The sequence below is a fragment of the Melospiza georgiana genome, chromosome 6, assembly GCF_028018845.1.
Source record: "Melospiza georgiana isolate bMelGeo1 chromosome 6, bMelGeo1.pri, whole genome shotgun sequence".
NCBI classification, from domain to species: Eukaryota; Metazoa; Chordata; class Aves; order Passeriformes; family Passerellidae; genus Melospiza; species Melospiza georgiana.
This window is the reverse complement of record NC_080435.1, coordinates 2,811,766-2,838,224: the sequence shown is the minus strand read 5'-3', so window position 1 is coordinate 2,838,224 and position 26,459 is coordinate 2,811,766. Positions and strand designations below refer to the sequence as shown.

Here is a 26,459-nt window from a genome sequence, read left to right as displayed (position 1 = left end):
TTCATTTATTTCAGGAGTAAATTTCCTCTCCCATGCACTAGGGAATGTGTGGGGCAATGGATACCCCACTGCTTGTTTTGTATTCTCATCTCCTTCTGCTTCAGGTAGCAGTAAACAGCTTTGCTGTCTGGAGTAGAGTCTTTCAAACTGGAAAAGGCTGAAGATAAGCAGCATCCAACTGAGCTGATCTGAAAGCAGTCTTTACGTGTTAGGCTAAACCTTACAGACTCATCAGATGGGCAGCAAATTTTCACCATTGCCTGATTGGGTTCTACAAAGAAGGCCCTGAATGCTCTTGCTTTACTGAATATGGTGACCTATAGCAAGAATAAGGTGACTTATACTCAAGGTAACTCATCTGAATTTCATCAGGTAGGAAATGAGCTTTCTGTCAGATGTCTCTGATGTGGCCAGGCCAGAACAATGCCAGGGGCGTGAAAACCGACAATTGTAATCAGGGCATCAAAGGAGCTTTGGAAGCAAAATTTGAAGAACACTAGTTTGGTGGCTCTTTGCTGGCTGACCCAGCTGTTTCCTTCCAGCAGCTCCCAGGCAACTGGATGGACAGCTAGATTATCAGAGTTTTGCTGTCTGCCACTCTGATATGAAAGGAGTTGCTGTTGCCATCGATGCAGAACAATCTACATGACAGCCCCCTAAACTGGCAGCAAGTAAATGCAGTGGGCACTGCTCCCACTAAAGAAAGAAAGGGAATACTGAGCAGTGTCTATAAAAATGGTTGCTTTAGTAGGGCAGAGATTTGGTCTGTCAAACACAGATGTGCTGGAGAAGGAAAAATTATGAACCCTTGAAAGCAACAATCAGTGTCCTGGGTCCTGAAAAGCTTCTGTAGCAATGTAAGTAAGGATGGTTGTTTTCTGCACAGAGGGACATATACAGGGTTGCAGTTCCTGCCTTGTTGATGGCACATGTGAGTGAAAAGGACTGAGATAACACCATAGTCAGGACCCTGAGACACAGGACTTGTCAGGCAATGATGTTTTTCTGGAAAATATCCACAACTACTAAAGGTGCAAACAGCATGGGATTGCTTTTTTCCCCCCACACTTCTGTTGGGAGGCTGTTGCAGAACTATTCAGTGATGGTGACTTACACTGCCTAAGGCTTTCAAGTTAAGTATATGCTACTGTGATGGGCAGAATTGTGGTCATGGCCACACAGGACATGCATGTGTTAGAATTCATGGCCCTGACTGGAAGAGTTGGTCATTTTATCAAGGTGAGTGACACAGCATGTAAAGATAGGGAATAGTATCTCATGCTTGCACACATACAGTAGAGAGGTCACACAAAACCAGGTAACCAGCACCAACTGACTGGCTTCCTGTAAATGTCACATCACCCACTGAGGGGATGAGAGGACCTCACTGGCATAACAGAGATGGGAGGTGTCTGGGAAAGAACAAAGCTTTGTGTGGGAGGTCAAAAAGTCTGACATAGCTGTGTTGCAACTGGGACAGCAAGTAAAGGAATTCAAAGGGTAGAGGCACAGACTATGCAAGCAGCCCTGACTTCTGTGCTGAGACATATGATGGGAAAACTGGGTACACAGGACAAAGACAAGGAGAAGCAGATGGTGCTATCCAGCCTATGAGCCTCAGGGCAATGGTGTGTCAAGAATTTTGGAAAATGGGGAAAATGGGGCAGATTTTGAAGTCAAGATCATGACATCAGTTATTGCCTAATAATAGATGAGTTCTGGCATGTCAAGCTATGAGAGTTAAAGACCACTGCTCCCAGCTGCCACTTTTGCCATAGGTTGTCAGAGAAAAACATGACTATGCCTAAACCATTTCCATGAACTGTCTTAGTGCTGTTTGTGGCAGTGTCCTAAACTCCAAATGGCTATCCTGAGATTGATTTTTCTGCTCCAGCCCCACATTCAATAGTTACCATTTTCAACTGCCTAGGCAAGTATAGAAAACCACTACTACCACCTCTTAGCTTCACTCAAGTGAGTGTGCCCCAGCTGGAGTTATGTTCAGCAATTCCAGCAAAGCTTCCACAAAGTGCACTGACTCTACAATCTTTGTTAGAGAGAACAGAATAGTAGCACTCCATGCCACCACAAGATTTACCTGCATTCATCCATCAATGTCCTGAGCCTACTGTTTCCCATCCAAGATGCAGTGCAGAAATGAACAAAAGGAGAGAGATTCCTGAGCAGCCATTAGTAACACCTTTCTAGTCAATGATAGTTAATTCTGACTTTTTTCCCAAGCATTTTTAACCCTCAATATTAGTCACTGGTATGGTCATCTGAGTAAGCTGAAACCAGAATTTATAGCAATTGTCTCCCTTTCCTATCAATTTCTCATCCACGAAGCAAGAGAACAAATAAATAGTCAGTAATTTTTCTCAAAAGTTTATTATGTATTTTCTCTCTTTCCTAATTTTATTTCCCCCATTTCACAGTCCTTTGTATGTTACTTTCTGAGACACAACACAATGTCAAGAAGCTTGCAATATTTAGACCTCCCCTTTTATTTACACGGTTTACTTTTACTGTTCCTTTCCTCACAGCAGCTCCTTTACCATCCTAAAATCCTAATGTGTGAACTCCTGATGATCCTCCATTCTTGGAATATCTGTAGCAATGGCAGAGGACAGTGACAAGGAACTTGGGATGTGCTGCTGAACTGATAAGCAGTTCTGAGAGAGGCTGGAGAAAGAGGCCTGGAGCTGGGTTACATTTCTGGGCCTGAGCCCAAGTGAACAGCAAGAGGAGAAGGATGTTCCACCTGCTGAACCATTCAGAAGTGGCCCAGCTCCCAGAAAAGGTGGTAACAATGGAGCTCATGGGTATATTTACCAATTGACTGGGACCCAGATTTAACACTAGGTTTTACTGAACCCGCTGAACCATCTTCAGCACAGCACTGATGGAAACCTGTGGAGGTGTAAGAGGCTGTGACTCATTGCATAACTCTTGCTGAAGGAAACTCTAGGACTACATTTCAGAAGAGGATGGAGTAAAGCTGGAAAGATGTGCTACTACAGAACTCAGAAAACAGCAGTGTTCTCATGGTGGAAAACAAGCAGTACTCTTAGGTGAACAAATTACCCCCCTCTGTTCTTGGAGAGCTTTGTGATTTTCGGTATCTCCTGATTCATCTCCCAGAGTAAGCTGTAGCTAAACTTTGAGGGATCTCAGGTCATCAAGACTGCAGCTCCTCTGGACAGTCTGGCCAGGGGATCTATACCTTCTCAGTTCCAGGCAAATGCTGACAAGGTCAGCTGGGATAGGCTTCTCCTCACGCAAAGGGAGTTAAACTTGAGGTAGAAGTGGATGCAAAAAAACCTGCAACCCACAGAGCCTTAAGTTTTGAAAAAGCTTGGGATAAATAGTGACATATATGGAGAAAAACACACCTTCTGCCTCAGCAAGAGATGGTCTCAGACACATATCACTTAAACCAAGGTTGGTGGCAGCTTGCTATCCTTTCTCTTCCCTCCCTCACGCCCCCCTGGCATCTGGATGTATTTCCATCCCACCCTTCCAAAGCACAAGAAACTTTGTGCACAGGGGAGATCTTTGTTATCCTAAACAAAAAGGAATAGGTGAATACTGTGTATTTCTAAAGAGCAATTCATGACAATAGCTTTAAATTCCACATCTTTCTTAAATACATGTCAGAGTTTGGGCCTATCACTAAAAAACCACACACAGTCATTGGTGTTTATTCTCTGCTGCAGTTGCACCTCCCTGGAGCAGTAATTGCATCAGTCCTGTAAAACAAGGAGCTTCCAAGCATTTCAGGCTGGTCAGATGTATCTAAAACAAGAGTGTCAGGAAACACCCCCTACTAAGAAGTGAAAGTGCAGACCACATCCTGCTGCTCTGTTTGCTGCTGCCCCTCTTTCCTAATGTATGGCATCCTTATAGAGGGTGTTTTTGTTGATGTACAGTACATTAAAAAAACCATCACATCAAGCAACAATCCAAGACTGCTTTAACACCCACAGCACCATGTGTCCTGGTAGAGTCTGTACTTGCTAACGGCTATATACTTGGATGGGCTTTTAGCAGAAACTCCTTTTGACGTCTCCTAGTGGGTGGTCAGTGGAAAGTTTTACCAGCTTTTCTCGAGTTTAGTTACATTTTTACTTGGATTACGTATCATAAGTATTTGTATTTGGATTTCTCACCGGAACTACTCACAGAAGACCACGCAACTGACGGTAATTGGAAGTAGTACCTACACCCCAGCCTGAGGATGCTAGAAGATTGCTATGCTGCTGGAAGTGTCACGTTCTGTGGGACTGTCACTATGACCTTCACGTAGCCATTGAAATGGTACCAGTGCAAATTTCTGCCAGTGTAAGAAGCCAAACATCATCTTCCAGACTGAGATGTATCTAGGAGAGCTAAATTTTTAATACTCTTCCAGGCATTTGTGCCCTCCTGCCAAGACTCCTGTAGTAAACTACAGGTACCTGAATGGGAATATAAACACTCTACACCTACTTTACATCCATGTATTTAACAGCTTTACAGTACTCCCGGGAGGTCAAAAATGCAGATGGATAAACTGAAGTTTACAAAAGATTTGGTGAAGATAATACAGCTGGTTAGCACAGAGGGAGGATTAGCAAGCAGATCCCCCGGTGCCACTTGTCATACCCATATCTCTCTCTGGTTCTGTTTCTCCTGCCAGAATTAGCTCTAGAATTTCTGCATGCTTAGGAAAATCAGCAGAGGTTTGCTTATCACACTGCAACATTCCCTCACCAGAAAAGCTTAAAACTGTGCTTACCCTTAGCATTTTGCTGCTCTGGAATGACTAGGACTTGTTTCTTTCTGCAGAGTAGACATAGTGCTTTTAATCCTGTAAACTTTTAGGCAGTAATGGTGGCATAAAATAATCATTGCATTCAGTGGTTGCATTTGTAGTTGATAAATGATCCCCATCTGCATGCAGTATGTAAAGCATTTGAGCTTCTTCTAGATCAAATATGCTGTATGAGTGGAAGGGAGATCAAGACCTGATGTGTATTTGGCCAGTTTACTTTTCCACAAGCATTCTTTGTACATCCATCTGTTTTTTACAGAAACATAAACCACTAACTTGTAGAAAACTCAGCTGAATGCACCATCAGGACGTGATCATAGTCCTTGTTCTTTATTTTTCAACAGGGCTGAGAGAGGCAAAAAGAGGTCAAATGACTTCCTCAAGGTCAGAGACTGCCAGTGAGTCATAAAGAAAGGACTGTTTGCCTACAACCCTGCATTCATTCCGCAAGGCTCTGTGCTGCTGGTAGGCTTTTGTCTTTGCCTACCCTAGCAATTTCTGGGAGCCTTGGCCATGCTGCTGCTCTTGCCTCTGGTGACATTCATCAGAATGACTTGTGGTAAAATGACGGGGTATTGGCAGGCCCATGCAAGAACGCAGCAGCACAGTTGTGAAGGGCAGCCCCTTTAAGGCAAAACTCTTGGAGCTTAAAATGAAGCCCAGCTAGCAGCTTAGTGAAAGAAACATGAGCAGCTCTGCCAATGGCAAGTTCTGAAAATCCTTGGCTGATTTAAAATAGTAAGTTTTTAAAAATCACAAGAACTTAAGACCCAGCAGATCTGGGATCCTTTGAAATGGGCTAAATAGTTTAGGCTGTGATTGTACCTCACAGCTCTACAACAGCAGACGTTGGAAACACACCAAATATTGGGGGGGCTTTTAATAAATATGTGAGCTGGCCACCCCATCTTACAATAGAATTGCCTGTTGAAGGTGGTCTACAAAACTAGTGGACCTAAACAAGAATCTGTGTGCACATCTCTGCCTAATTTACCTTCAGCAGGCAATGACAGGCACTGAAAACCGTTTAGTATTTGCCCACATGTGCCTATTCATGCAGTTGGTCAGATTAAAAAAAAAAAAAAAAAACTAACAACACCAGCCTTTACCCATGAGATCACATAAAATCCCCTCTGGGTTTATTTCTCACCTATGTGTATATTTACCTATAGTTGATGCTCCCCTCTGACTCTCATGCTTCATCTAAACAAGCCAATGTGTGTGTGCATCTGTAGCTGTGATGCAAAGCATCTCTGACAGGTGGATGTGTGGTGCCCACATGAAAAACGACCGTGCAAAAGCAAGGTGGGCTTCTCAAATGCCAGGCTTAGAGAGCAAGCGGAGGTGCTAAAAGAACTTGCTAATAAGGACACTCAGATGACAGCTGGTAATGCTACCGGCTATACTTCAGAGCTAAGTGAAAAGCTGCCTTCTCCAGAGTTAACATGTACTGCTGTTATGCTTTCTGCACTATACAGATTTATTTATTTTAGAAACAGCTCTAGGCAGCCAGCAGTGCTCAGAAGCAAAACTCCCTGCATCTCCTCTGCTCCCCATGTCAAGTAACACTGATTTCAGCTGTAACAGTACGTGCTGGTGCCTCTGCTAGAGCCCACAGCGTAAAGGAACTGGTGTCTTCTGCTGCATCACTTAGAAAATGAAGTCTCACTGCTGCATGTCTTGAAGCTGCTATTAGAAAGATATACTAATTACTGTTACATTTGTGAGGAAACTCCCTCTCCTCTCTTCCTTTCTTTTTCAACGTGAATTCACTGATCCTCCTGCTAGAATGGGAGCCTGTGACTAGGAATAAAAACACTGCAATTCCAGTTTAACTGCACAGTCCCCTCTCCAGCATGCAGGGCATTTCTTTAAAATTGCTTGCAGATAGCTCAGCAGACACACACAAAGCTGTGCATTTCTGAGACAATTGCTTTTCTCTGCTCTGTGCATGCCATCTACTGAAAACATGTGACAACCGCCTGTGCAAAATGACAGCTTGACCTGCTGTGAGGTTATCCCAGGAAAAGTACTCCTTGTAAGTCCAGGGTTAATTATACTCACCTCCTCCTGTGTTCATACTGGTTAAATTTAGAAAAAATCTGTTCATATTTAGGATAAAGATGGAGAATGTTTCTCACACCAATTGCTACTGCTGACAAGATCAAATACAACCAACAGTGACAAAAATTCCTTGCCACAAACATGAAACTGTAAAAAAGTGAGCTGGACAATGACAATGACACAGGACAAGTCCATCAGCAGGAGTCAAGACATTTCTAGCAAGTGGAACTTGTGTACTGGCAGAAAGTGCCTCAGAAGCAAATTCCATTTCTCTCTCCCACTTCATTTACCATCTACCTACCACGTCTCATTTGTACCTAACAGAGATAGTGCCTGTGAGCCCTTTTTCAAGCCCAGGAGCTCACCAAGCTATATTGTTCAGAGTATTGTGGGCTCTTTGTGTAACCCTGCCAATCTAAATGATCCTTGCCAAATACAATCAATGGATTTTAATAAACCTGTGAACGGAAATTTGTAGAGAGACAAAATTACATCTGTGCAATTATGGTATCACTCTGAAATCTCACTTGCCTCTCCACCTACAAGATTTCAATAGGCTTTTGAAGGAAGAGTATTTGGAAACATGATGAAAAGGAGCTAAATCGTGCTCCCCATTACATCCCAAAAGGCATGTTGAATGTAAGAGATTGGCATGCATTATGACGAGAGGATGCTGGCTCGGTGTTTCAAACCATTCACTTTATACTGCATCTTTTCTAGCACTAGAGAACAGGAAACAAAGCTAACGAACTCTGTCTAGAAAGCCAAAAGCTGATGTCCTGATATGCGCCATTTTTTACCCCCAAGGATATAAAGGGTGATGAGTGACCCTTCATCCTTCTGGAAAACAGCAGAGCTTTTTTAATGCTGTTATTTTGTGTGTCTTGTCCAAGTTATGAATGCTCTCTTCCCTGTATGTACCTAGGCACAAGTTTTTTTTTGTAGAGATGCTTTCAGGTTTGGAAAGAAAAAACCATGTGCTGCTGGGGACCAAAAATAACATCTGATCCTGCACTTGTTTGGATAAAGCTTCTTGAAGTCAACAGGAGTTCTGTTTCTGTAAGGACTTCAGAATCAGACTACAAAGTTAAACACCCCCATCACTCCTCTCCATCTTCCTGCAGCACTTCTAAACAGATGGCAAGGAGCAAAGGGAGGCATGATCAAATGTCTACTGACCACAGTGATGACTGGAAGCCAGGACTGTATTGGCTTTCAACTTTCAGTGCTAAGAAACCAAAAAATTATTTTTATATCTGGTAGAACTATTTGGAGGTATTGCAGTTGCGCCCAAACCCTTCCCCTTCCTTACATCAAATGTGGTTGGAGTCCGTCTCTCTGTTATACCATTAATTACAGGCTCCAGAGCCGGAGCTGCGGCGAAGGGACTGAAGGACATCGCGGGCTGAGGGTACAGCGCAGCAGGCAATCTTGGCCATTTCACAAACCACGATTTCTGTCAGCCGGAGCGCCCCACGCACGCACCGCCGCCCTGCCACCTGTCTCCCGGGGGAGGAGGGCACGGATTCATCGGGGGCGGATGGAGCCGCCCGGGAGAAGGGCTGGGGGTCGCGGGCGAGCCCGAGCGCCAGATGCGGCCGTGCGCCCCCTCCCCAGCGCTGCCCGAGCAACGCGGCTGTGCCCAGCGGGAGCGCGAACGCGAAAATGGAAGCCGGCGGAAGGGAAGGAGATGCGGCGAGCGGAGCGGGGCGGCAGCGCTGCTCTGCGGAGGGGGAGGGAGGTGTGCGCGGCGCAGGTGGGGACCCGCCGCCCCCCGCCCGCGGCCCCGCTGACCTGCCAGGCTGTTGTAGCAGTCGACCTCGATGGCCTCCACCGCCTGCCGCTGCTCCTCGCTCAGCCCCGCCGCGGCGGCGGCGGCGGGAGGGCGCTGCCCGGCCGGCTCCTGGCTCAGCAGCAGCAGCAAAGCCTTCAGCTCCAGCAGGGCGCGGTGGTACTTGCCGATGGCCTCCCGGAATTTCTTGTCCTTGTAGCACTGCGCCCCTTCGCTCTTGAAATCCAGCGCCCGTCCGATGAGCTCGCCCGGCTCGGCGCTGCCCGCCGCCGCCGCCCGCGGCTGGGCACCGCCGGTGGGGCCGTGCCCATCGCCCGCCCCGCGGCCGCCGGCGTTCAGCTTGCCCGCCGCCGGGCTCGCCCTCTCCATGGCCGCGGCGCCGCCCGGCTCCCGCGCCGCCCTACGCGGGCGATGCCGCGGCGCCCGCCGCCGCGCTCCTGGCCTTGCCCCCGCGCCGCTCCGCGGCTCCGCCGCTCGCTCCCATCCTCCGGCGGCCGCCGCTCCTCCTCCCTCGCCCCGCCGCCCGCGGGGCGCCCGCCTCCGCCCGCCCCCGCCGCCCGCCGTGGGCACCGCCGCCCCCCGCTCCGCTGCGACCCCTGCCCAGCGCAGCGCAGCGCGGCGGGGGCGAGCCTCGGGCGTGGGGATGCGCCGGCTCCGCTCACCGCTCACCGCTCCCCGCTCCCCGCTCACCGCTCACCGCTCCCCGCTCCCCGCTCACCGCGCCGGCCCGGCAAGGGGCGAGCGTACGCCGGGACCCTCAGCGCCCCGGACTGGCTGACCCCACGGACCCCTGCCCGCCGTCCTGCTCTCCCTGAGACTGAGCTCACTCCAGCCCCCACAGCCGGCTCCCTTCTGCCCTCCTGTGCCTTGCCCTCCCGTACCTGAGGGTATCGCCTCCCTGTCGGCAGGCTGGGATTCCATCTCCAACATTCCCCTCCTCATCCCCTTTTCCCAGCTCCATCTCCTCTCCCAGATCCCACCAGTGGCCATTCACCATCAACACCTGTTCAGGGTCCCTCGAAGTGTTCGGTGTGTATACTCTGTATCACTGGGCAAAGAAGTGCCAGACCATGAAATCTCCTGTGTGCTCTGCATCAGAGTAGCAGAAGCCAAGGACCAGTAACTGCCCTGGCACCAGTAACTCAGGGATTTTGATTTTCCTGAAACAGATTTTCCTATGTGCTGCTGAAAAAATGGGTCGATGCTCATTGATGCCTAGAACATGTCCTGGTTTGGGGGTATCAGTGGAGAGTGACTCTCCTGCTGCAGACCAACAGCAGAAAAACTGTGTGGAGCATGAGGCATTGTTTTGTTAGGCCTAACACCATGTCTGCATTGAATATTAGAACAGTTGGATGTATTTAGGTGTACTGTTGTGCCAAGATATTTTGTAGGTCTTACCACAAAAACTAGAGGATGGATGAAAAAACCACAGTGTATTTTTTTTTCCTCAATAATATATTGGGATGCATCTTTTCATTACCCATGCAACTCTTACATGATAAGGCTGCAGCTGTGGTGCAATGTGTTCAAGCTTCTCTCTGCAACCATGAGAACATTTTAAAATTGAGACTTGAGTTTTTCTTTGGGGTATGTACAGCCTATTGTGGTGTAGGTGTTGCAGTGCTGGACAAACTGGCGTAGCTGTGTGGCATAGCTCCATGTAAAGGTATTAATGCAGGTCTGGGACCAGTGCTTGGATAATTCCTTGTTAGCAGGGCCAATGAGTTGTGCTTTATGCATTGGTAATGTTAGTCCCTGCTGCTAAGTTTCTGGACCTTGTTTAGGTTTGGTCACAGTGTAGGACAGACAGTTGTCTACTCACTTGAATCCAAAAGCCAGAGCCTCAAGGAGAAGCAAATAGCATCACACTGATTGTGATAGAAGTACAATTTTGAAAATGCTTTCACAAGGGAAATTATAGCTAAGGCATTCAGCAGTGATTACATGATTTCAAGTGCTTTCATTTCCATACTAGCTACGGCTTCAAGAAATCTTACCTTATGAAAATGGATGCTCAGCATTTCCAGGTACCTCAAGCCAAGAGTGAGATAAATTACTTATAAATCCTGCTCAAAGTACATGTGATCTAAAATCAGGAAATCCTGGGGGGCGGGTGTGGTGGTGGTGGATATTAGTCACAGTAGCTAGAGTGGAATTGATGTGTGGAACCTAAATATTAAGGAAGGAAAATTCCTGTTGGGACATTGTTTTGATCTGACTGCTAGTCATATTACACAAAGTTTAAGTAATTTCAAAGGTTTCATTGTACCATTATTGATTGCTGCTTGGGAGAATTCACAAGGACAACATATATCTCTTGTGCTGGAACACTGACTTTGCCAGAGGAAAGGAGATTGCCACAGAGGATTAATTGCTCAGATCTGAGCACCTACAGAAGCTATCGAAGAAGGAACTGTTTTCTTGGAGGGTGATGTAGCAAAGTGACATTGGGAGTAGTTGCTTCCCTTCTTCAGCATTTTCCTGAGCCCATGGAGCTACATGGCATAGGGGGCACTAAGACATAAGTGACTTTTTCTCCTCTTCCACCCCCTCTGTTCAAGGGATCTTTGCGATGTCTTCCTTTGGTTACAGATCAACAGTGGTAGTCTGAAACAAACTATGAAAAGTGTAAGTTTTTTTACAGAAGAGTTTGGCAGTGGCCACTGGCATTGTGGGTGCAGATCTGGTCAGAAATGGTCACAGAATAGTGATAAAACTGGGTGGTCCTTGCATTATGAACTATACTGAATATACCAAACTGTGGCTTAGTCCCAAATTCTGCCTAAGCACCCAAATGAGTTTTACACCTTGTAGTTCTTGCAGAAATGTCCAGACTCTCTTCCTGACATTGTTGGTGCCTATAAGGATGAATGCCACAAGCTTGTAAATCCCAAAACAGACCATAACAGAAATGTCTGAATGGTTGCTGTTTATTTGCCAGCTTAGACCCTTTGTTGATATCAAAGAGTATCAGGGAGATTCTCTGGATCTCTCAGCCAGAGAATTCAAACCTGCCATAAGATGTGCAGGATGACTGGCAAAGGTCAGTTTAGTCCACCAGATCCTTCTTCCTGGAGAGGAGTTAAGTAGTGTAGGCTGTACTAAAATATTTAGGAAACATCACACAGACATAGGGTCACCACACTGACCACAGCATAAGGGACTGCTTTTGTTCGTTTGTTTACTTTTAAAGAGGAATGTGGTGCTTGGAGGAAAACATGAGAAGCTGTCACCTGTGACAGTGGTCACAGGGGTTTTCAGGTGAGGGAAGAGAGGAGAATGTTGACTCTTATGTTTCAGAAGGCTTGATTTATTATTTTATGATATATGTTACATTATAACTACACTAACAAGAATAAAAGGAAAAGTTTCATCTCAGAAGGCTAGCTCAGCTAAGAATAGAAAGGAATGAATAATAAAGGTTTGTGTCTCAGAGAGAGAGTCTAAGGTAACTGGGCAGTGGTTGGCCATTAATTGTAAACACCTGTTGCATTCCACAGCAGCAGATAACCATTGTTTACATTTTGTTGCTGAAGCTTTTCAGCTTCTCAGCAGGAAAAATCCTAATGATAGGATTTTCATGAAAAGATGTCTGCGACAGTCACCTTTCCAAGACAGACAAGATTTGTGCTGGAGAGATATCTCACATTTCATTTAACATATGATGTGATGTTCAGGTCTAGATTTCAGCTGTCTCAGGCCCACTAGACTGCCCATACAGTCTTGCCAGTGAATATCACCTTTAGTGATATTCAGCTTGAAAACATGATAGGAACCTGAAAGCATCAGAAAGAGTTAGTTTATATATTATATTGATGCACTGAACTGTGGAATAAAGCATTCATACATTCAGATAAAATGAAGCCAGTTTGCAGTCATTACTTGTGTGCCATGAGATGAGGTCATGGTATTGGTCAGTATTAGCTATTGTGCCTGTGTTTAGCCCAATGGTGAGGGAGTTTCTGACCACAGAAGCAGAACACACTTATCTCTCCCATTCTGTAATAGATGGGGTGTACCTGTCTATCTGGATGCCCCCAGGTGCTGTGAGTATCCAAAACTGCCTGAGTGTGCCTGTCTCTCCTCCTCTGCACTGAGCTTTCCTTAGCATGTTCCAAAAGCATACACTTGCATTGCTTAATTATTATTAATAGAAGTATTATGCAGAGGTCATATGCTTCATAGGATATTTTAGGATCTGTGACTCACTGAACCATAATTTCCTGTTCACAGGTTACCTGAAGAAAATTGTCTTTTTGGAGTCCTATTCTTGGCTGGAAGATGTGGGGGAAATGGTAAATATTGTGAAAAATATTGGATCTTACATATCTGTGAGCTGTCCCAGCCTTCCTGCAGCTACAATTGCTTCTGCCTGCACATAAGACAATTAATTTACAGGCATATGGAACAGATTCTCTGCATTTCAGGATACTTCTGTAAGGAAATTGGAAAGGTTCCTGAGACAGTTGAGGAGGCTGGGCACTTGGGCTCTGGTGGGGCATTGAAAGGCTGGAGAATCTTTCCTATTCTTTCCTATGAAGAGAGACTGAGGGAGTTGAGGTTGTTCAGCCTGGAGAAAAGAAGGCTTGGAGGGAGGGACTTTATCGTAGCCTTTCAGTACCTAAAGGGGGCTAGAAGAGAGTTGGAGAGGGACTTTTAACAAGGGCAGGTAGTGTTATGACATGGGAGGGTGGCTTCAAACTGAAAGAGGGTACATTTATTGGACATTAAGACATTAAGACTTTTTTTTTATGAGGGGAGTGAGGCACAAGAACAGATTGCCCAGAGAAGCTTCTAGAGAACACATCCCTAGGAGTGTTAAAGGCCAAGCTGGATGGAGCTTTGAGCAACTTGGGCTAGTGGAAGTTGTCCATGCCCATGGCAGGTAGGTTGGAACAAGGTGATCTTTAAGGTTCCTTCCAACCCAAACCATTCTATGATTCTTCTAGGTGGATGTGAATGCACTGTAGCATTTATGCTGTTAGGTAAGCTTTTTATAAATTGGAACTCTAAAGGTTGCTATGAGGAAGCAAGTTTATATATATTGAAACCAGGTATCAATTTGGAAAGCAGTATAGCATGTAAGACCTCAGTCCAGTTTTTGTGCATTCATTCTTGATGATGGGACTGTTTGCTATGTGAGAGTTGTTTCATCAAATCCTTCCTGCCAAAGCACAAGCCTCACCTATTTCCTATTGTGATGAAAACGGTGTCAATCCCCTGTGAACAGAAGAGATCCCTCATTGCCTTAATTCAACTGCAGAATTCTCAAACAGCAGCAAGCTTCCAGCGTATGCAGCTGCTGCTGCTGCTACAGTCTGTCACCAGCTTAGTCAATCATCCATTATTTATTTCCAAACTGTATGTAAAGCTCTGCAGCATAGCCTTTTATGTCCATATACAGGGGAAAGAAGAGAAAGAACTTCTGAAAGGCCAGGAGAACAAAAACAGATAAGCCTCTGAAATCCTTTGTTGGGGAAATTTTCTTATGTAGTTGTATCCAAGGAATAGAAGAAAGGGAAATAAAATCACATTTAATAACACCTTGGTACAAATATCTGTGATCTCTCTATATCATTTGTTGCAGTCAAAAATTCCTTTTTAAAGATGAGATCCTTTGTTTACAAGTGTCCATCAAATGCAACACACTTAGAGAGTATTGTGCATGTCTTCTTCTACAGTCTGCATTATGTGTTGGGTCAGTTCATCCTGCAGGCTGTTTGATGCCTGCTGCCCGCCTGGTTGAGAATGGTTAATCAGGACTACAATGAATCTCCCAGGAATAGTACACAATCAAGGAAGAACAGCCCACAGAAAATGTTTGCAGGCAAATAACAGAGTCTCCATGACAAGCCGTTGCACGTGTGTGTATATGAGTAGCATCTTTGTCACAAAAAATGCTTGCTGACAATACTAAGAGGTGGATGGTGAAACAGAGCAGCTGTTCAGAATTAAAACAACTGTTCCAAGTTCTGGTTTTAGCATTCTGGATTATTTCCTTCTTTTTCATAAATGCGGTAACAAATTGCTTACTAAGAAGTTTGCCCATGAACCCAAGACAGGTCAAATCACAACAATTTAACATCATTCCCAGTGTTTCTTTTGCACTTTAATTAAAAGTGAGTACTCTGATTTGTACAACAATCATACTGGAAGGAAATGATGCAAAAAAAAAAGTTTGAAAAACACTTTTAACCTCTTAAAATCAGCTGTTGACATCCCATCTACAGGCTACAGCTATAATCTCTCAAGCAAACTCCAGTGTCCTGGGTAGCTCTTGCACTTTATACTCAGGCTGGACAAAAAAAACAGCAGAAAGGTTGATTCCTCTGTTGTGTGTGAAAAAGAGTAGCTCTGGAAAAAATCACATCCAGATCTTGCTTATCAGACAGATATTGAGAATCACAAAACAGGCACTCCCATATCTTTCAGCCCTCATTCTTCCTGTCTTATCTTCCAGCATCCAAAGCTGTCCTGATTCTGGAGGCCCATCTACCGTGGGGCAAAGGGGTGTGATGTGAGGTTTTTGAGTTAGCAGTGACCTAGGTCTGACTTGAGAACAATGCTTTTTCTGAGACCCTAAGGAAGCAGACCCTCATTCCACTGTCAGTTGCTATGGCCCCAGGAAGACTTACAGAACTGCCTAATGCTACAGCACAGCATTACGGGCTCAAGTTACTGCACATCAGCTGTTCTACCAGCCTGGCAGGATGCCTGTTCCAACCCTCCATGGAGGTGAAGGCACTCATTCCCGTAATGCTGAAAGACTGCATATTGAGCAGCATCAGTGGGGAATAAGAGACTTCACAGAAGCAGTTACTGCAGGTCTGTTTGTGTCTGGCATCCTCCTATTGCCCAGGTAAATGGCACATAGTTCAATGTTAGTAAAGATCACTTAGCTCCAAGAGTGACCAGGTGACACTTGGTGTTCAGATCTGTACAGGAGTACAAAATAAGTCACTCAGATTTCAGTCTGATGAAGCAGTATGTGAGTGTAACTGGAAACTAAATTACTGAACAACACAAAAAAGAATCCTAAAATGCACTGACTCCCCATGAACTTTGAATTGCTGGTACTCTGAAGAGAAACGCCATCCAATGGTCACCAGTAGTAAAGCATGCTCAGTTTGTGTTTCCACATTAGGACTGTTGCCTGGTCTTTACACCATGCTTACATCTACAGGATCAAGCAGTGATTGCAGCTGCATTCTAAGATAAGTGCATATTTATCATTACTTGCCCATTACCTGAAGAGCTCACACCAGCACCCTTGGGTTCAACTTGTAAATCATAGAGCTGAATTCTTCCATGGTAGCATAAAGGCATACACCAAAAGTGCATCTAACTGCCTCTAAGCTGGAAAAACCCTCTGTCTCTTAGTTTTGTGGCTTAGTCTTTTTTTATGAGATAAAAAATGACACATGGGAGCAAATGGAAATGCTTGTGCTTCTAATTGCTTGCTGTGTGTGAGACACAGCTATTCCCAACTTCAGCTGTACTGCAAGAGGAGAACTATGAGCAGTAATTTTACAGAGCAAGCAGACCTGCTAGAGAAGTGTCTGCTTTTTTAATATCTGGTCTGGCAGTGTGCGAAGGAGTTAAGATCTCACAACAAACAGATTGTCTGGAAAGTTCCTAGTTTGGCAATTTCTTTGAAAACCAGAGCTTACAAGAATTGTCTTGCATTACCCATCCATTTTCATTGTCTTATGTCATGACACAGTCTTCACTAAGGTAATGGTTCAATGCCTACTAACTTTGTCATTCCTGAGGGGTACCAAACCCTGGCCTCTTGGAAGGCTCTTGCTGTGCTAGAAATACTTGATTGGGCTGATGTCAAAGAGAGAATTTGTGCTGTTTTCCTGTCTGGTCTCAAAAGTTCCTGCAAATTGTTGATGGTGTTTAGAATGGCCTCTGAGGAGAAACAGGCTATTTCAGGAAGTGTGGCTGACGATACAGTTAATGGTACTGTCCCCTAAGAGAGCACTTAGCCACTCTGTTGGCAGACTGGCAGGCCCTGCAGCTCAGAGAGCTGTGCTATCCTTGGAAGAGAGGTGAGACAAAGGTGTTTTATGGTCCTGACCTTTAACATGCCTGTGCTGTTACTGAGTTTGAAGGGTAAACTGCAGGGCCTGGGTCAAATTTCAGTGTAAATGCATTTGTACTTGCTTTTCCAGTTGGATGTAGTTATTCTGCTTGCTTCTCTCTCTCTCTCCTAATATGCTGAGTGTGCTGCAATGCACAGCTAAGCAGATGGCTCACTTCATCCTAGAGACAGATCCATTTCTGAGCACAGGGATATACTTGTATCTAAAGAAGCGCTCAAATGAAACTATTTGAGTAAAAGCTGCATGGAGATAGTTAAGCTCATTTACCACATATATGGGTGATTTGCTTACAAGAAAAAGGAAGAAAAACTGTAAAAGAGGAGTGCTTCTTGCTGCATCTCCGACATTTGTCCTGCAGCATATGGGGTTTTCCTGAGGATGTGCATTCCCAGATTTCCTACAAACAAATTTGTGAGGTCTGGTGAGCACAAAGCCTCAGGCAGTGTGGTCGCAGACTTACCATCTGTGTGCAATCCCAGTAGCATCAGCACTGCAGTTTATGTGAGGTTCTCATCTTTCAAATTTTGTTACAAAAATGGTTCTGTTCCCCATCCAGACAGCTTTCCAGGCCAGGCCTCGTCTTCCAGGACACTGCAGTGATGGAAGGTGGCCAGCATTGTGTGGTATCAGTATAACGGTGTGTTACTGAGAGCTTAAATCAGCTCTGAGTGAGGGAACATCATTGCTTCATCCTGCAAAGAAAAGAGAAATTCTAATGGATCTTGATGTGTGAAAGACTTTCAAACTCATTTAGTTGGTCCATGTAATATTGCCAATGTAAGGTCTCAAGTGTGGACACGTAGAGATTAGTACTATCCCTATTTAATTGAAGCTCACTGAGGAGTTCACTGCAGAAAATTTATTTAGTGGTTCCTGCAACACACTGTCATTGCATTGGTAGGCTGTTTGAAAGGTATTTCTTTCCCCATAAGCTGTCATGCACAGCTTACATTAATGATATTGCCCTGAGGAGAGTCAGATGAGCAATCCTTATGGACCTACTTGTCTGTGCACACCTGTCACAATAATTTCTTAGCCCTGAGCAGGAGGAGTGTCGTGGCAGCTCAGGAAATAAAGATTTCCTTGCATTGAGGAGACTGAATAGAATCAAAAGGGACTATTTTCATCAAAATGAAAATATCGGTATTAATATATATCTTTTTATCATTGACTGTGCCTCTACTTGATTTTCTGATTGCATGTCCTGTCAGCTAACCACCCAATGACAGCAGTATCCTCACTTCATTTAATTCTTAACCCACTGGTTTTCAAGTAAGTATGGTTTGTTTATGAGGACCAACCTAGGTTAATCTCTCATTGGGCTGTTGCCTTCCTTCATAAAGTTGTACAATTATTTGACTGTTTTCATCACAGTTCTAGGCTTAAAAATACCAGTACTAAAAAATGCAGGGTAGTTAGAATAATAAGCTATGCTTGACCTTATTAGCAAGATTGCTTATTCTGTACTGGGAAGCTTTAGGAATTTTGTAAATTGTACTGAATAAATTATATTAAAGAGGACTATGGAACAGATAAACGTGCATTTAAAAAATGAAATTTATATAGAAAGAAAAATCTGGGATGAATGCAGCTTTCTATGTCTACTTTTATAAATATTCAAAGACAGAGGAGACATTTGATCTGCCATAAAAGCCAGTATGGATGAGAAAGTAGAAAACCCATGAGCGACACAAAAATTCCGGCTACTGCTTCTGTGTCCTTGATACTCACCTGAGAATCAGTTTGGAGTGATCAATTATTCTGCCCAGAATAGAGTCCAAGGTTTCATCTTGAAGGCTAGTAAGTCATTAGCCATATAATGTTCCTCTCCACTCACCCTTCCTTTTTAGGAAGGAAGAATAACATTGAGTTGAATAGATGGATAATATGGATGGAAAATATTCTCCAGTAATCTTGGAGCTAAAATCTGGAAGATATTGATTTCACCACAGGTCTGATAGTAGATTTACAAAGGCAGGAAAACTCATTTAACCTACCCTTCCTTAAATTCAAATCTTGTTATGACTTGGAATTAAAAAAATATCATAGAGACTTGGTAAGTGTCAGACACTAAACAAGGATTATTTTGGGGCTGTACAACTGTATAAGTCTGCATAACTAGGTAAGGCTTAAGCTGTCCTGTCTCAGTACAAAGCCCCAGCTGATTATGTAAGGACATTTCCTGCTGGGCAGAAATGCAATTTCCCACAGATGCAATTTTTTACAGATGCAGCACTCTACATGTGAACAAAACACTTTGCTGCTCTTTGTTCCATACTGGGGAAGCCCATCCTGGAGAAACAGCCCTATTGATGAAGGGTGATCATTGCCCTGCCTTATGTTTTTTTCCCTTGGACAACAGTATACGCTTCGTGGCACTGAATCAAGCTGTGAAGGACAGTCATGTGGTGTATGCTGATGGCAAATGTAAATTTTTGACAGATTTGTAGGTCATACAGTTTGTCTGTATTAATCTCCTGATGTTCCTATTACCATTATTTATCACTGCATTACGATAGCTTCTGAGTCCCAGTGCAGCCCCACTGTGCTAAGTACTATAGAAAGACATTTCTGCCTTTGCTGGTTTAGCTTCACTCCAGTAGATCAGCTATATTAATGTATCTCCTGCCTTGCTACTCTAATTTTCTCCTGTTCAACAAAAGGAATGTTTAAAACACTGGGGAGAAGAGACTGGAGGAAAGATAATTTGATTTTTAATCCATGAGCATCTTGGTCTACTCTCTATTGCACCAATAGAAAAACATGACTAGTTTTTTTGCTGGATGTGCAAATATCCCAGCAAATACCATGTTCTGTAAGTTGCCACATACCTGCTGACTTCAGTATGATCTGCAAAGTCGAGAGGTGTTATGGCTCTTTCCATTATACAGACAAGGCTCTGGTATCAGTCTGGGTTCATCACTTGTTTGCAGCAGATGCTGAATCTCTGTGATGTGAGCTTAATTAATTTAACCTACTCTTTCCTACCAAAGCCTGGTGTAAAGTATTTACAGCTGGCTCACTCTTGGCTGATGTGGCTGAGAGAATATCCAAGATGTAGGATTTTCACATGTGCAAAAATGTCCTGGACTGTGCTCTCCTTCTAAGCTACTTGGTACCAGCTTTGCACATCCTGAGCTCAGGGTCTCAAGTACAGGCTCTGGACGTTTCTGTGAAGTGGCATAGCAGCTCTGATCTCAGTCTCTGATGATGCACAGTGCAGCACCAGCATAATGGGCTGATACTCTTCTGATACCCAAGGGATCTATCTACCTTGCTTCTTTGGGACCCTACTGAAGCAAAGTATAAGATAACCTGTATTTGGGTAGAGAAATCTGTAATTTTTAAATGTGGCCTGTGATAGAAATTGTTAGTCCTGCATTAGAAGGGATAGATCCTTCTAAGAGTGGTATTTCTCTATAAATTGTAGATATCAGAGCCCATGTTGATCACCAATTCACTAGTAATTTCCTACTCCATAGAGGACCTTGCACCTTAGAGGCTATAGGGCAACAAAGTGAAGGCTGTAATGATGCTCTCTGCAGACACTTCTGAAGGCAAGGGAAAAAGAACACACACCTTCCCAGCCACATTTGCAGTGACCAAGGAAATCCCCTCTCTGGAAATACCTTGATCAGACTAAGCAGTCAAAAGGCCACGTAGCTGTTGAGATGAAAGACCCCCATAAACTCATGCCACCTCTACCAAACTGGGTATGTCGCCTTTCCTCTCTCTAAAACAGTGTCCAATTACCTTTGATATATGCAGCATTATCCAGCAGGGAAGGAACACTTTGTTATAGATCATTTTTCACAGGCCCAGCAAAGAGGTGACATTGCCCAGCTTAGACGTGAGTGTAAAATTCCCGCTCGCTCCGGACCCAGGGATGAGCAGCCCTGGCTGTGCAGCCATAACCTGGACTCAACACTTGGGCCTCTTGCCTGCATTCAGCTTTGGATAGTGTGGAGGCACTAGAAGAAGAACAATGCAGCCAGGATGTAAATAATATGTTTTTTTCAGTACCTGTTGAGGTGGGGACACATAAAATTTCTCTGAAGGAAGCAAAGGTATTAGAGTTAACAGGCAACCAACACCAGTAAAAAGATAGCTGGGAAAAAGAACTCCAATTAAGGACCTGCCCAGCCCATTGGGTACCTGAGACAAGTGATGAAGTGTGCACACTAAGATTTAATGGTAGGTGAGGATATCTGTTTTAGAGAGATGGAAGGTGCAGAGAAAAAGCATTTGTGCCTCAATGGACAGAGCAGAAATGAAAATTCTTCACTGAAGTGAAACAAACCCCTTTTAGCATCATGAGGCCTGCAGTTGTTGAAGCAGAGATATTGCTAGACAGTTTCATAATGTTCTGCCACCATTGCTGCTTGATGGATTTTATAGCTCCGTCCAATCTTGAAATATAGAAATTAAGTGTTTCTTTTCACTTCCTGATCTGGTCAGTCTGTCCATGTTTTGCATCCTCCCACTGGGAAGCACAGGGCTCACTGCCAAACTGAAGCCCTCTGTTTTTCAATAGAAAATACAGTAAATCAGGAAAATAAATCTTGATTTCCTCATCAGACTAGAGAGACTCTATTTTATTAAACAACTCTTTCAGATCAGGCAAATGCCTGACTTAAAGGCATAAAAATCAAGGATTTTGCAATTTGGCCATATTTGGGGTTACAATGCACAGTAAAATGATGGCATTCAAAGCTTACTGAGAGGTATCTACCAAATGCTAAGGCTGTGGTGCAATCCAGATATTGGGAATATTAGATTGCTAGACATGTGCAATAAGCAGGGTGTATGGTGAGAAGATTGTTTTGCTCTTTTCCCTTTCCCTGTCCTGGGCAAGCCTTCATTGTCAGCAGACACTGTTTGCTTGGTGGCAGTGAGTGGGCCACGGCTGTACTCCAGGGCCCTGCTCTGCCCTTTGGAAACTGGGAGGAAATAAATCATTGATTCAATAACCGGTCAACAGCTAACATCCAGCTAACAAATGGACACAAGTAGAGCTGTGTGGGATGGAGGCCATGCTCCAGAATTGCCTGACAGCTTCATCTGCCTCTTGCTGATATTGGCCTGCTTGTGACCTGTGAAGCTCTGGGGACATGGGGCAGTTTCTGCTTCTCCCACCAGTCCCCTCAGGGTGATCCAACACCTGTAGATTGTACTTGCTGCATCCTTCTTTGTCATGGGCTTTTGCGTTGACAAAGCCAATGCAGCAGCAGAGATGCTGAGGTCAGAGGTGTCTGCAGAGACACAAAAGTCAGCATCTGCAGTTGCTGGTTTTAATACATGATCATATGCAAGATGACATTGTTTGTGCTCCTTTGCTTGGAAGCTCATTTCCCCTCCTGCCTGCAGCTGTTAGCAGCCATGTGGCATCCTGACATTTCATCTTTATTAACTTCTTGACAGATAGCCTTTTGGGAGATTAATTGTTTTCAGGAAGCTTTTAGACTGTTAGCAAGGTTTCATCTTTTCTTTCCCCATTCTTTCAAGCAGGAGACTCTAATAAAGCACTATGAGATGTATTTAAATGCTCTGAGGATGCCAGGAACATAACTCCTAGTGTCCCCCAGTTCCTCTGCTCTCTGCAGCTCAGAGCTGAGAGAACAAGGGATTGGGGGGAAAGGACACAGTTTTGAGAAGGGCACTGGCTGCAGCCGTCTTTGCAACCACTTTAGTTAGATTTTCCCAGTGGCATTTTTCCAGGGAAAAAAAAAAAAGAACTTACAAGCCTGGCTATTTTTTATTATAGTCAATGCATATGATTAGCAGTATTTATAAAAACTGTGCAGAAAACAGCATCTCAGGAAAACGAAAAGAACATGCAGATGCACTGAGCAAAAGGAGAAATTAGCAGACTTTGAAGTCAGCAAAAGTGCCTGATTAAGGATTTAAAAATCAGAATTTTGCAATTTGGCTGTGCTGTGGGTTTCTAAAGCATAATTCAGTGATGGCTTTTGAGGCCTATGGAAGCTATTTTGTAAATGACTGCATGTGTAATGCCATCTGAAGATACCGGCAACATAAGTGTTTTCAGGGTGGAAAGAGAGAAACTTCACAAGCAAAAATGTTAAAACAGAATATGGGTGATGAACTCATGACAGCCCCCTCAAATATTTCCTTTCCCTCCTTACACATTTTGTGATTTCAGCATTTTCTTTGTATTGCCCATACATTTCTCTTTCTGTTTTGTTTACATGCCTTTCCCTCAATCCATGAGATAAGGATTTAAAGGAATATTTTCCCATTCCTATTTATTATAAACCAGTAGCAAATTGCTCATTTCATAAATAATTCAAGCCCAGCAATTTTTCATTAGCAAAAGAATTTAAATTTCCCTTGTGCTTCATTGCAGAACTAGATTTAACGGAACATAAAATGGGACTTGGAGATATCTGCTATTAATCTGTGAGTTCAAATACAGGTGGGCAGAATCTGAGGTGTTGTGATGATATCCTTGTTCAGTAGCCTCTATTGTGTTTTGGTAACCACCCCCAGCTTAATGATAAGGCTTGATAAACAATTCTTTTCACCTGATGGCATATAGCTAGCTTATTTGTTCAGTCTCTGCAGACTGTTAGAAATGTGCACAGAGATGGTTTTCCATCCTTTTTTAGATGTAGTCCTCTCAGTTTAGCTGTGCTTATTTGTGACTATAACGGGACTCCTTCATAGTCTCCCTGCTGTACCCAAAACGTGGTTTGGAGGACTCAGCACTAACAATCCTGCATCCACTGGAGATAGCAAACATTGTAAATTAGGGACAGTCTTCTCTGTTACACATAGGGGAGCATAGTAGCATGAGATTCCTCATTAGCTCTGACCATAGATATACAGAAAAATAATCCACTGCAGGGAGAGTGACACGAAATGACACCTGAACACCAGGACTTGAAAAGGTGTCAGTTTTTATCCAAGTGTTTTATGCATTTTTAAAGCACACAAATGGAATGAATATATCTAAATATTCATTGCTTAAGGTGCCTTTCTCTGACATCAAAAGCTGTGTGCATAAATTCCTGATTTTATGTGATAGCTGTCATTATCTCTCCATCTGTAATCCACACCTCCTGCTAAGAGGGACAGAACTCCCATGCTCATTAGGACGCTCCCTTTAGAGGAAGCCAGGTGAAAAAGTCCTCGTCTTTTATGCTATAGCAGGAGGTGAAAATGTTACCAGATTAACAATTCTTTCCAGCAGTGCTTTGGCTAGTCTCACCATGTAATTGAAAATTCATTGTAAGCAATCAAGCCTCATAATTTTCCACCCAGTAATCTTTACTTTTCAGCCCCTTGCTCATCTGAAGACATACTTGCTAAGGAGAGGTGCAGAGTCAGCAGGAAAGATGGGCAACATGAATAATTAAAATAGAGGTCAAGTTTACATTTGCTACTGAAAAGAAATGGTTTGCACAAAAATAGAATGAAACAGGGCATCAGAGATGCTCCAGAAGGATAGCTGTTATGTCTGGTGGCATTTTTCCCTCCAGGAGGATAGTTCATGACAGCATCATAGAGGTATTTGGTTTAGAATGGCAACCTATCATAGTATGATTTTGAAACGTTCTGGTGTGGATAACACTAGAGAAATGTGTTTGGCAAAGGTAGAAACTGCTAACCAGTAGCAGCTAACTAATGAATGGGGATCTGCAGTGTGCACACATGAGAATTAGCCCATGGAAAAGAACATATTACACAAAATATTATCTCAGTGACAAAGGCAAGGACCCAGGAATAATGAAATTGAAAAAAGAAAAATTAAAGTTAGATTAAAATTTTAATCTATTTAAATCTACTTAATGCTATAAAATGACACCAAGTACTCTGTTTTCATGGCTTTCTCCTGAATTCAGTACTACAGTTGGACAGTGCACTTCTGTTCAGTACTTTTTCTTCCACTGTTCAATCTTTTTTATTTATTTTTACTTACTTTGCCAATTAAACAAATCTTCTTTTGAAAAAAAGATAAATTTTCTCAGAACACTTACCATCCCACCCTCATATTTTTGCAGTTAATATTAAATTTATTTTCATGAACCACTCAGAGCCAAGGGCCCTCTTATCACCTGCCTTGTAGAGATGCAGCTGTGAGGCACTGAGATTACAAAAAACTGATTTTGAATAATAAACTGTGAGAGATTTTAGAGACCTTACCTTCTCAGTGTGCAGAGAATTACAAAACACACCAAGTATGACCAGCATTACTTTATGTGTATTGAGGGTTCAGCATGTCTATATATCTGAGTCTGAAAAAACTTCATTAATCTAATCCATGACTGTCCTACAGGCAAGACTAGAGTCCAGTTTTCCAAATCATCATTTTACTGTCTGACCTTGTCACTTCCTGTAACCTTCACTTGGTACCTTCACATCTTTCAACACCTGAAACATGTAAAGCAAGTGTTTTGCAGGCACCTCTTCTTGACAGAAAACAATCCAAGAATATTCACAAATAATACAGTGACTTTAACATATTGAATGAGATAGGAATCCTGGGAAGAAAAAAATAAAAGAGTATGTGGTTTTGCAATTACAGTCTGTCTCCTAATGCATTAGTATGAGAGGACTGAATAGAGAGCAAATAAGCAGCATGGTCTCTCTTTTGCTCTAACTTCTGGATTGCTCTCTTACAATAATAATATTCCTTTCCTGTACTTCATACACAGTAAAGTACTTCCTATACTTTTTTCACACAGGCCTCTAATGGAAGGGCAAGAGATTCCATCATCAATTACGATCATGTGCCATCAGCAAGGTGATAACTCCAGGCTCTCTTAGACTCTGCTACTGCCAGCAAGGGGATGGCTGATCTTGGCAGCAAAGGCTCAGGCACAGTGAGTCCCTGGAGGTACAGCTAGCATGACATGGGGGTGTTGGACACTCTGTACAGCAGATTGGCAGACTGTAGTTGTCAATCTAAATAAGGAGCTTATTAATCTTCAGTTTTTTGTATATGCCTCCACCCACTGAGTGTTGTTTTTCACTCTATAAATGAATGATGACTGACGATTTCACTTAAGAGTCAAAATGCCAAGGACCATACCTCAGGACTGGGACCATAACATCTATTATTCCTATATGGCTAACTAAATTAGGGCTACCCCAGCCAGCTCAAGCTGGATAGATGTGATGCTGAGCAGCAACCTGTGGCCCACATCTCTTTCACTTTGAAAGTGACCGGCAAATATCAGCGGGCCAAGGTCAGGTGAAAACGACTGCAAAACCCTGGTATCTCCCCTTTTGAACAAACAGCTCCGAACGAGCATATCAATTTTCGGCACTGGCGCCGTCGTTATGCACCACTCAGGCGAAGCGCAGCTCACTATTACTTGTGGTAGGACGCCGCGCCCGCACAACCCTTCGCTCCAAGGAGGTGTTTCTCTGGCCAGCGACCAAGGGTCGGGACGAGGGGCGTTCTCCGGGCACATGGCCGCCGCCTCCCCGCCCGCCCTGCCGGCCCCGCCGCCGCTCCCGCCGGCCCCGCCTCCGCTCCCGCCGGCCCCGCCTCCGCTCCCGCCGGCCCCGCCGGCCCCGCCTCCGCTCCCGCCGGCCCCGCCTCCCGCCGGCACCGCCTCCCGCCGGCACCGCCTCCCGCCGGCACCGCCTCCGCTCCCGCCGGCCCCGCCGCCCCTCCCGCCGGCCCCGCCCGCCCTGCCGGCCCCGCCTC

The 26,459-nt window shown here is 44.2% G+C and overlaps 1 protein-coding gene and 1 long non-coding RNA gene across 3 annotated transcripts in view; one reads left to right on the top strand and one right to left on the bottom strand.

Moving 5' to 3' along the window:
- The window catches only part of TTC9 (tetratricopeptide repeat domain 9), a 28,180-nt gene extending 19,142 nt beyond the window's left edge, over window positions 1-9,038 (bottom strand). Inside the window, exon 1 of the mRNA XM_058025621.1 lies at window positions 8,672-9,038. Coding sequence (XP_057881604.1) covers window positions 8,672-9,038 — 367 coding nt within the window. The remainder of the gene's footprint in view (window positions 1-8,671) is intronic.
- Window positions 9,039-9,515: 477 nt separating this feature from the next.
- Window positions 9,516-25,615, top strand: LOC131085060 (uncharacterized). Of its 2 annotated transcripts, none has more exons than XR_009114606.1 (4): window positions 9,516-10,699; window positions 12,906-12,967; window positions 13,429-13,557; window positions 25,489-25,615. It is a non-coding gene; the product is annotated as an uncharacterized LOC131085060 (long non-coding RNA). The 2 variants fall into 2 exon arrangements; XR_009114607.1 differs by lacking the exon at window positions 25,489-25,615 and adding an exon at window positions 14,077-14,142.
- Window positions 25,616-26,459: the final 844 nt, after the last annotated feature.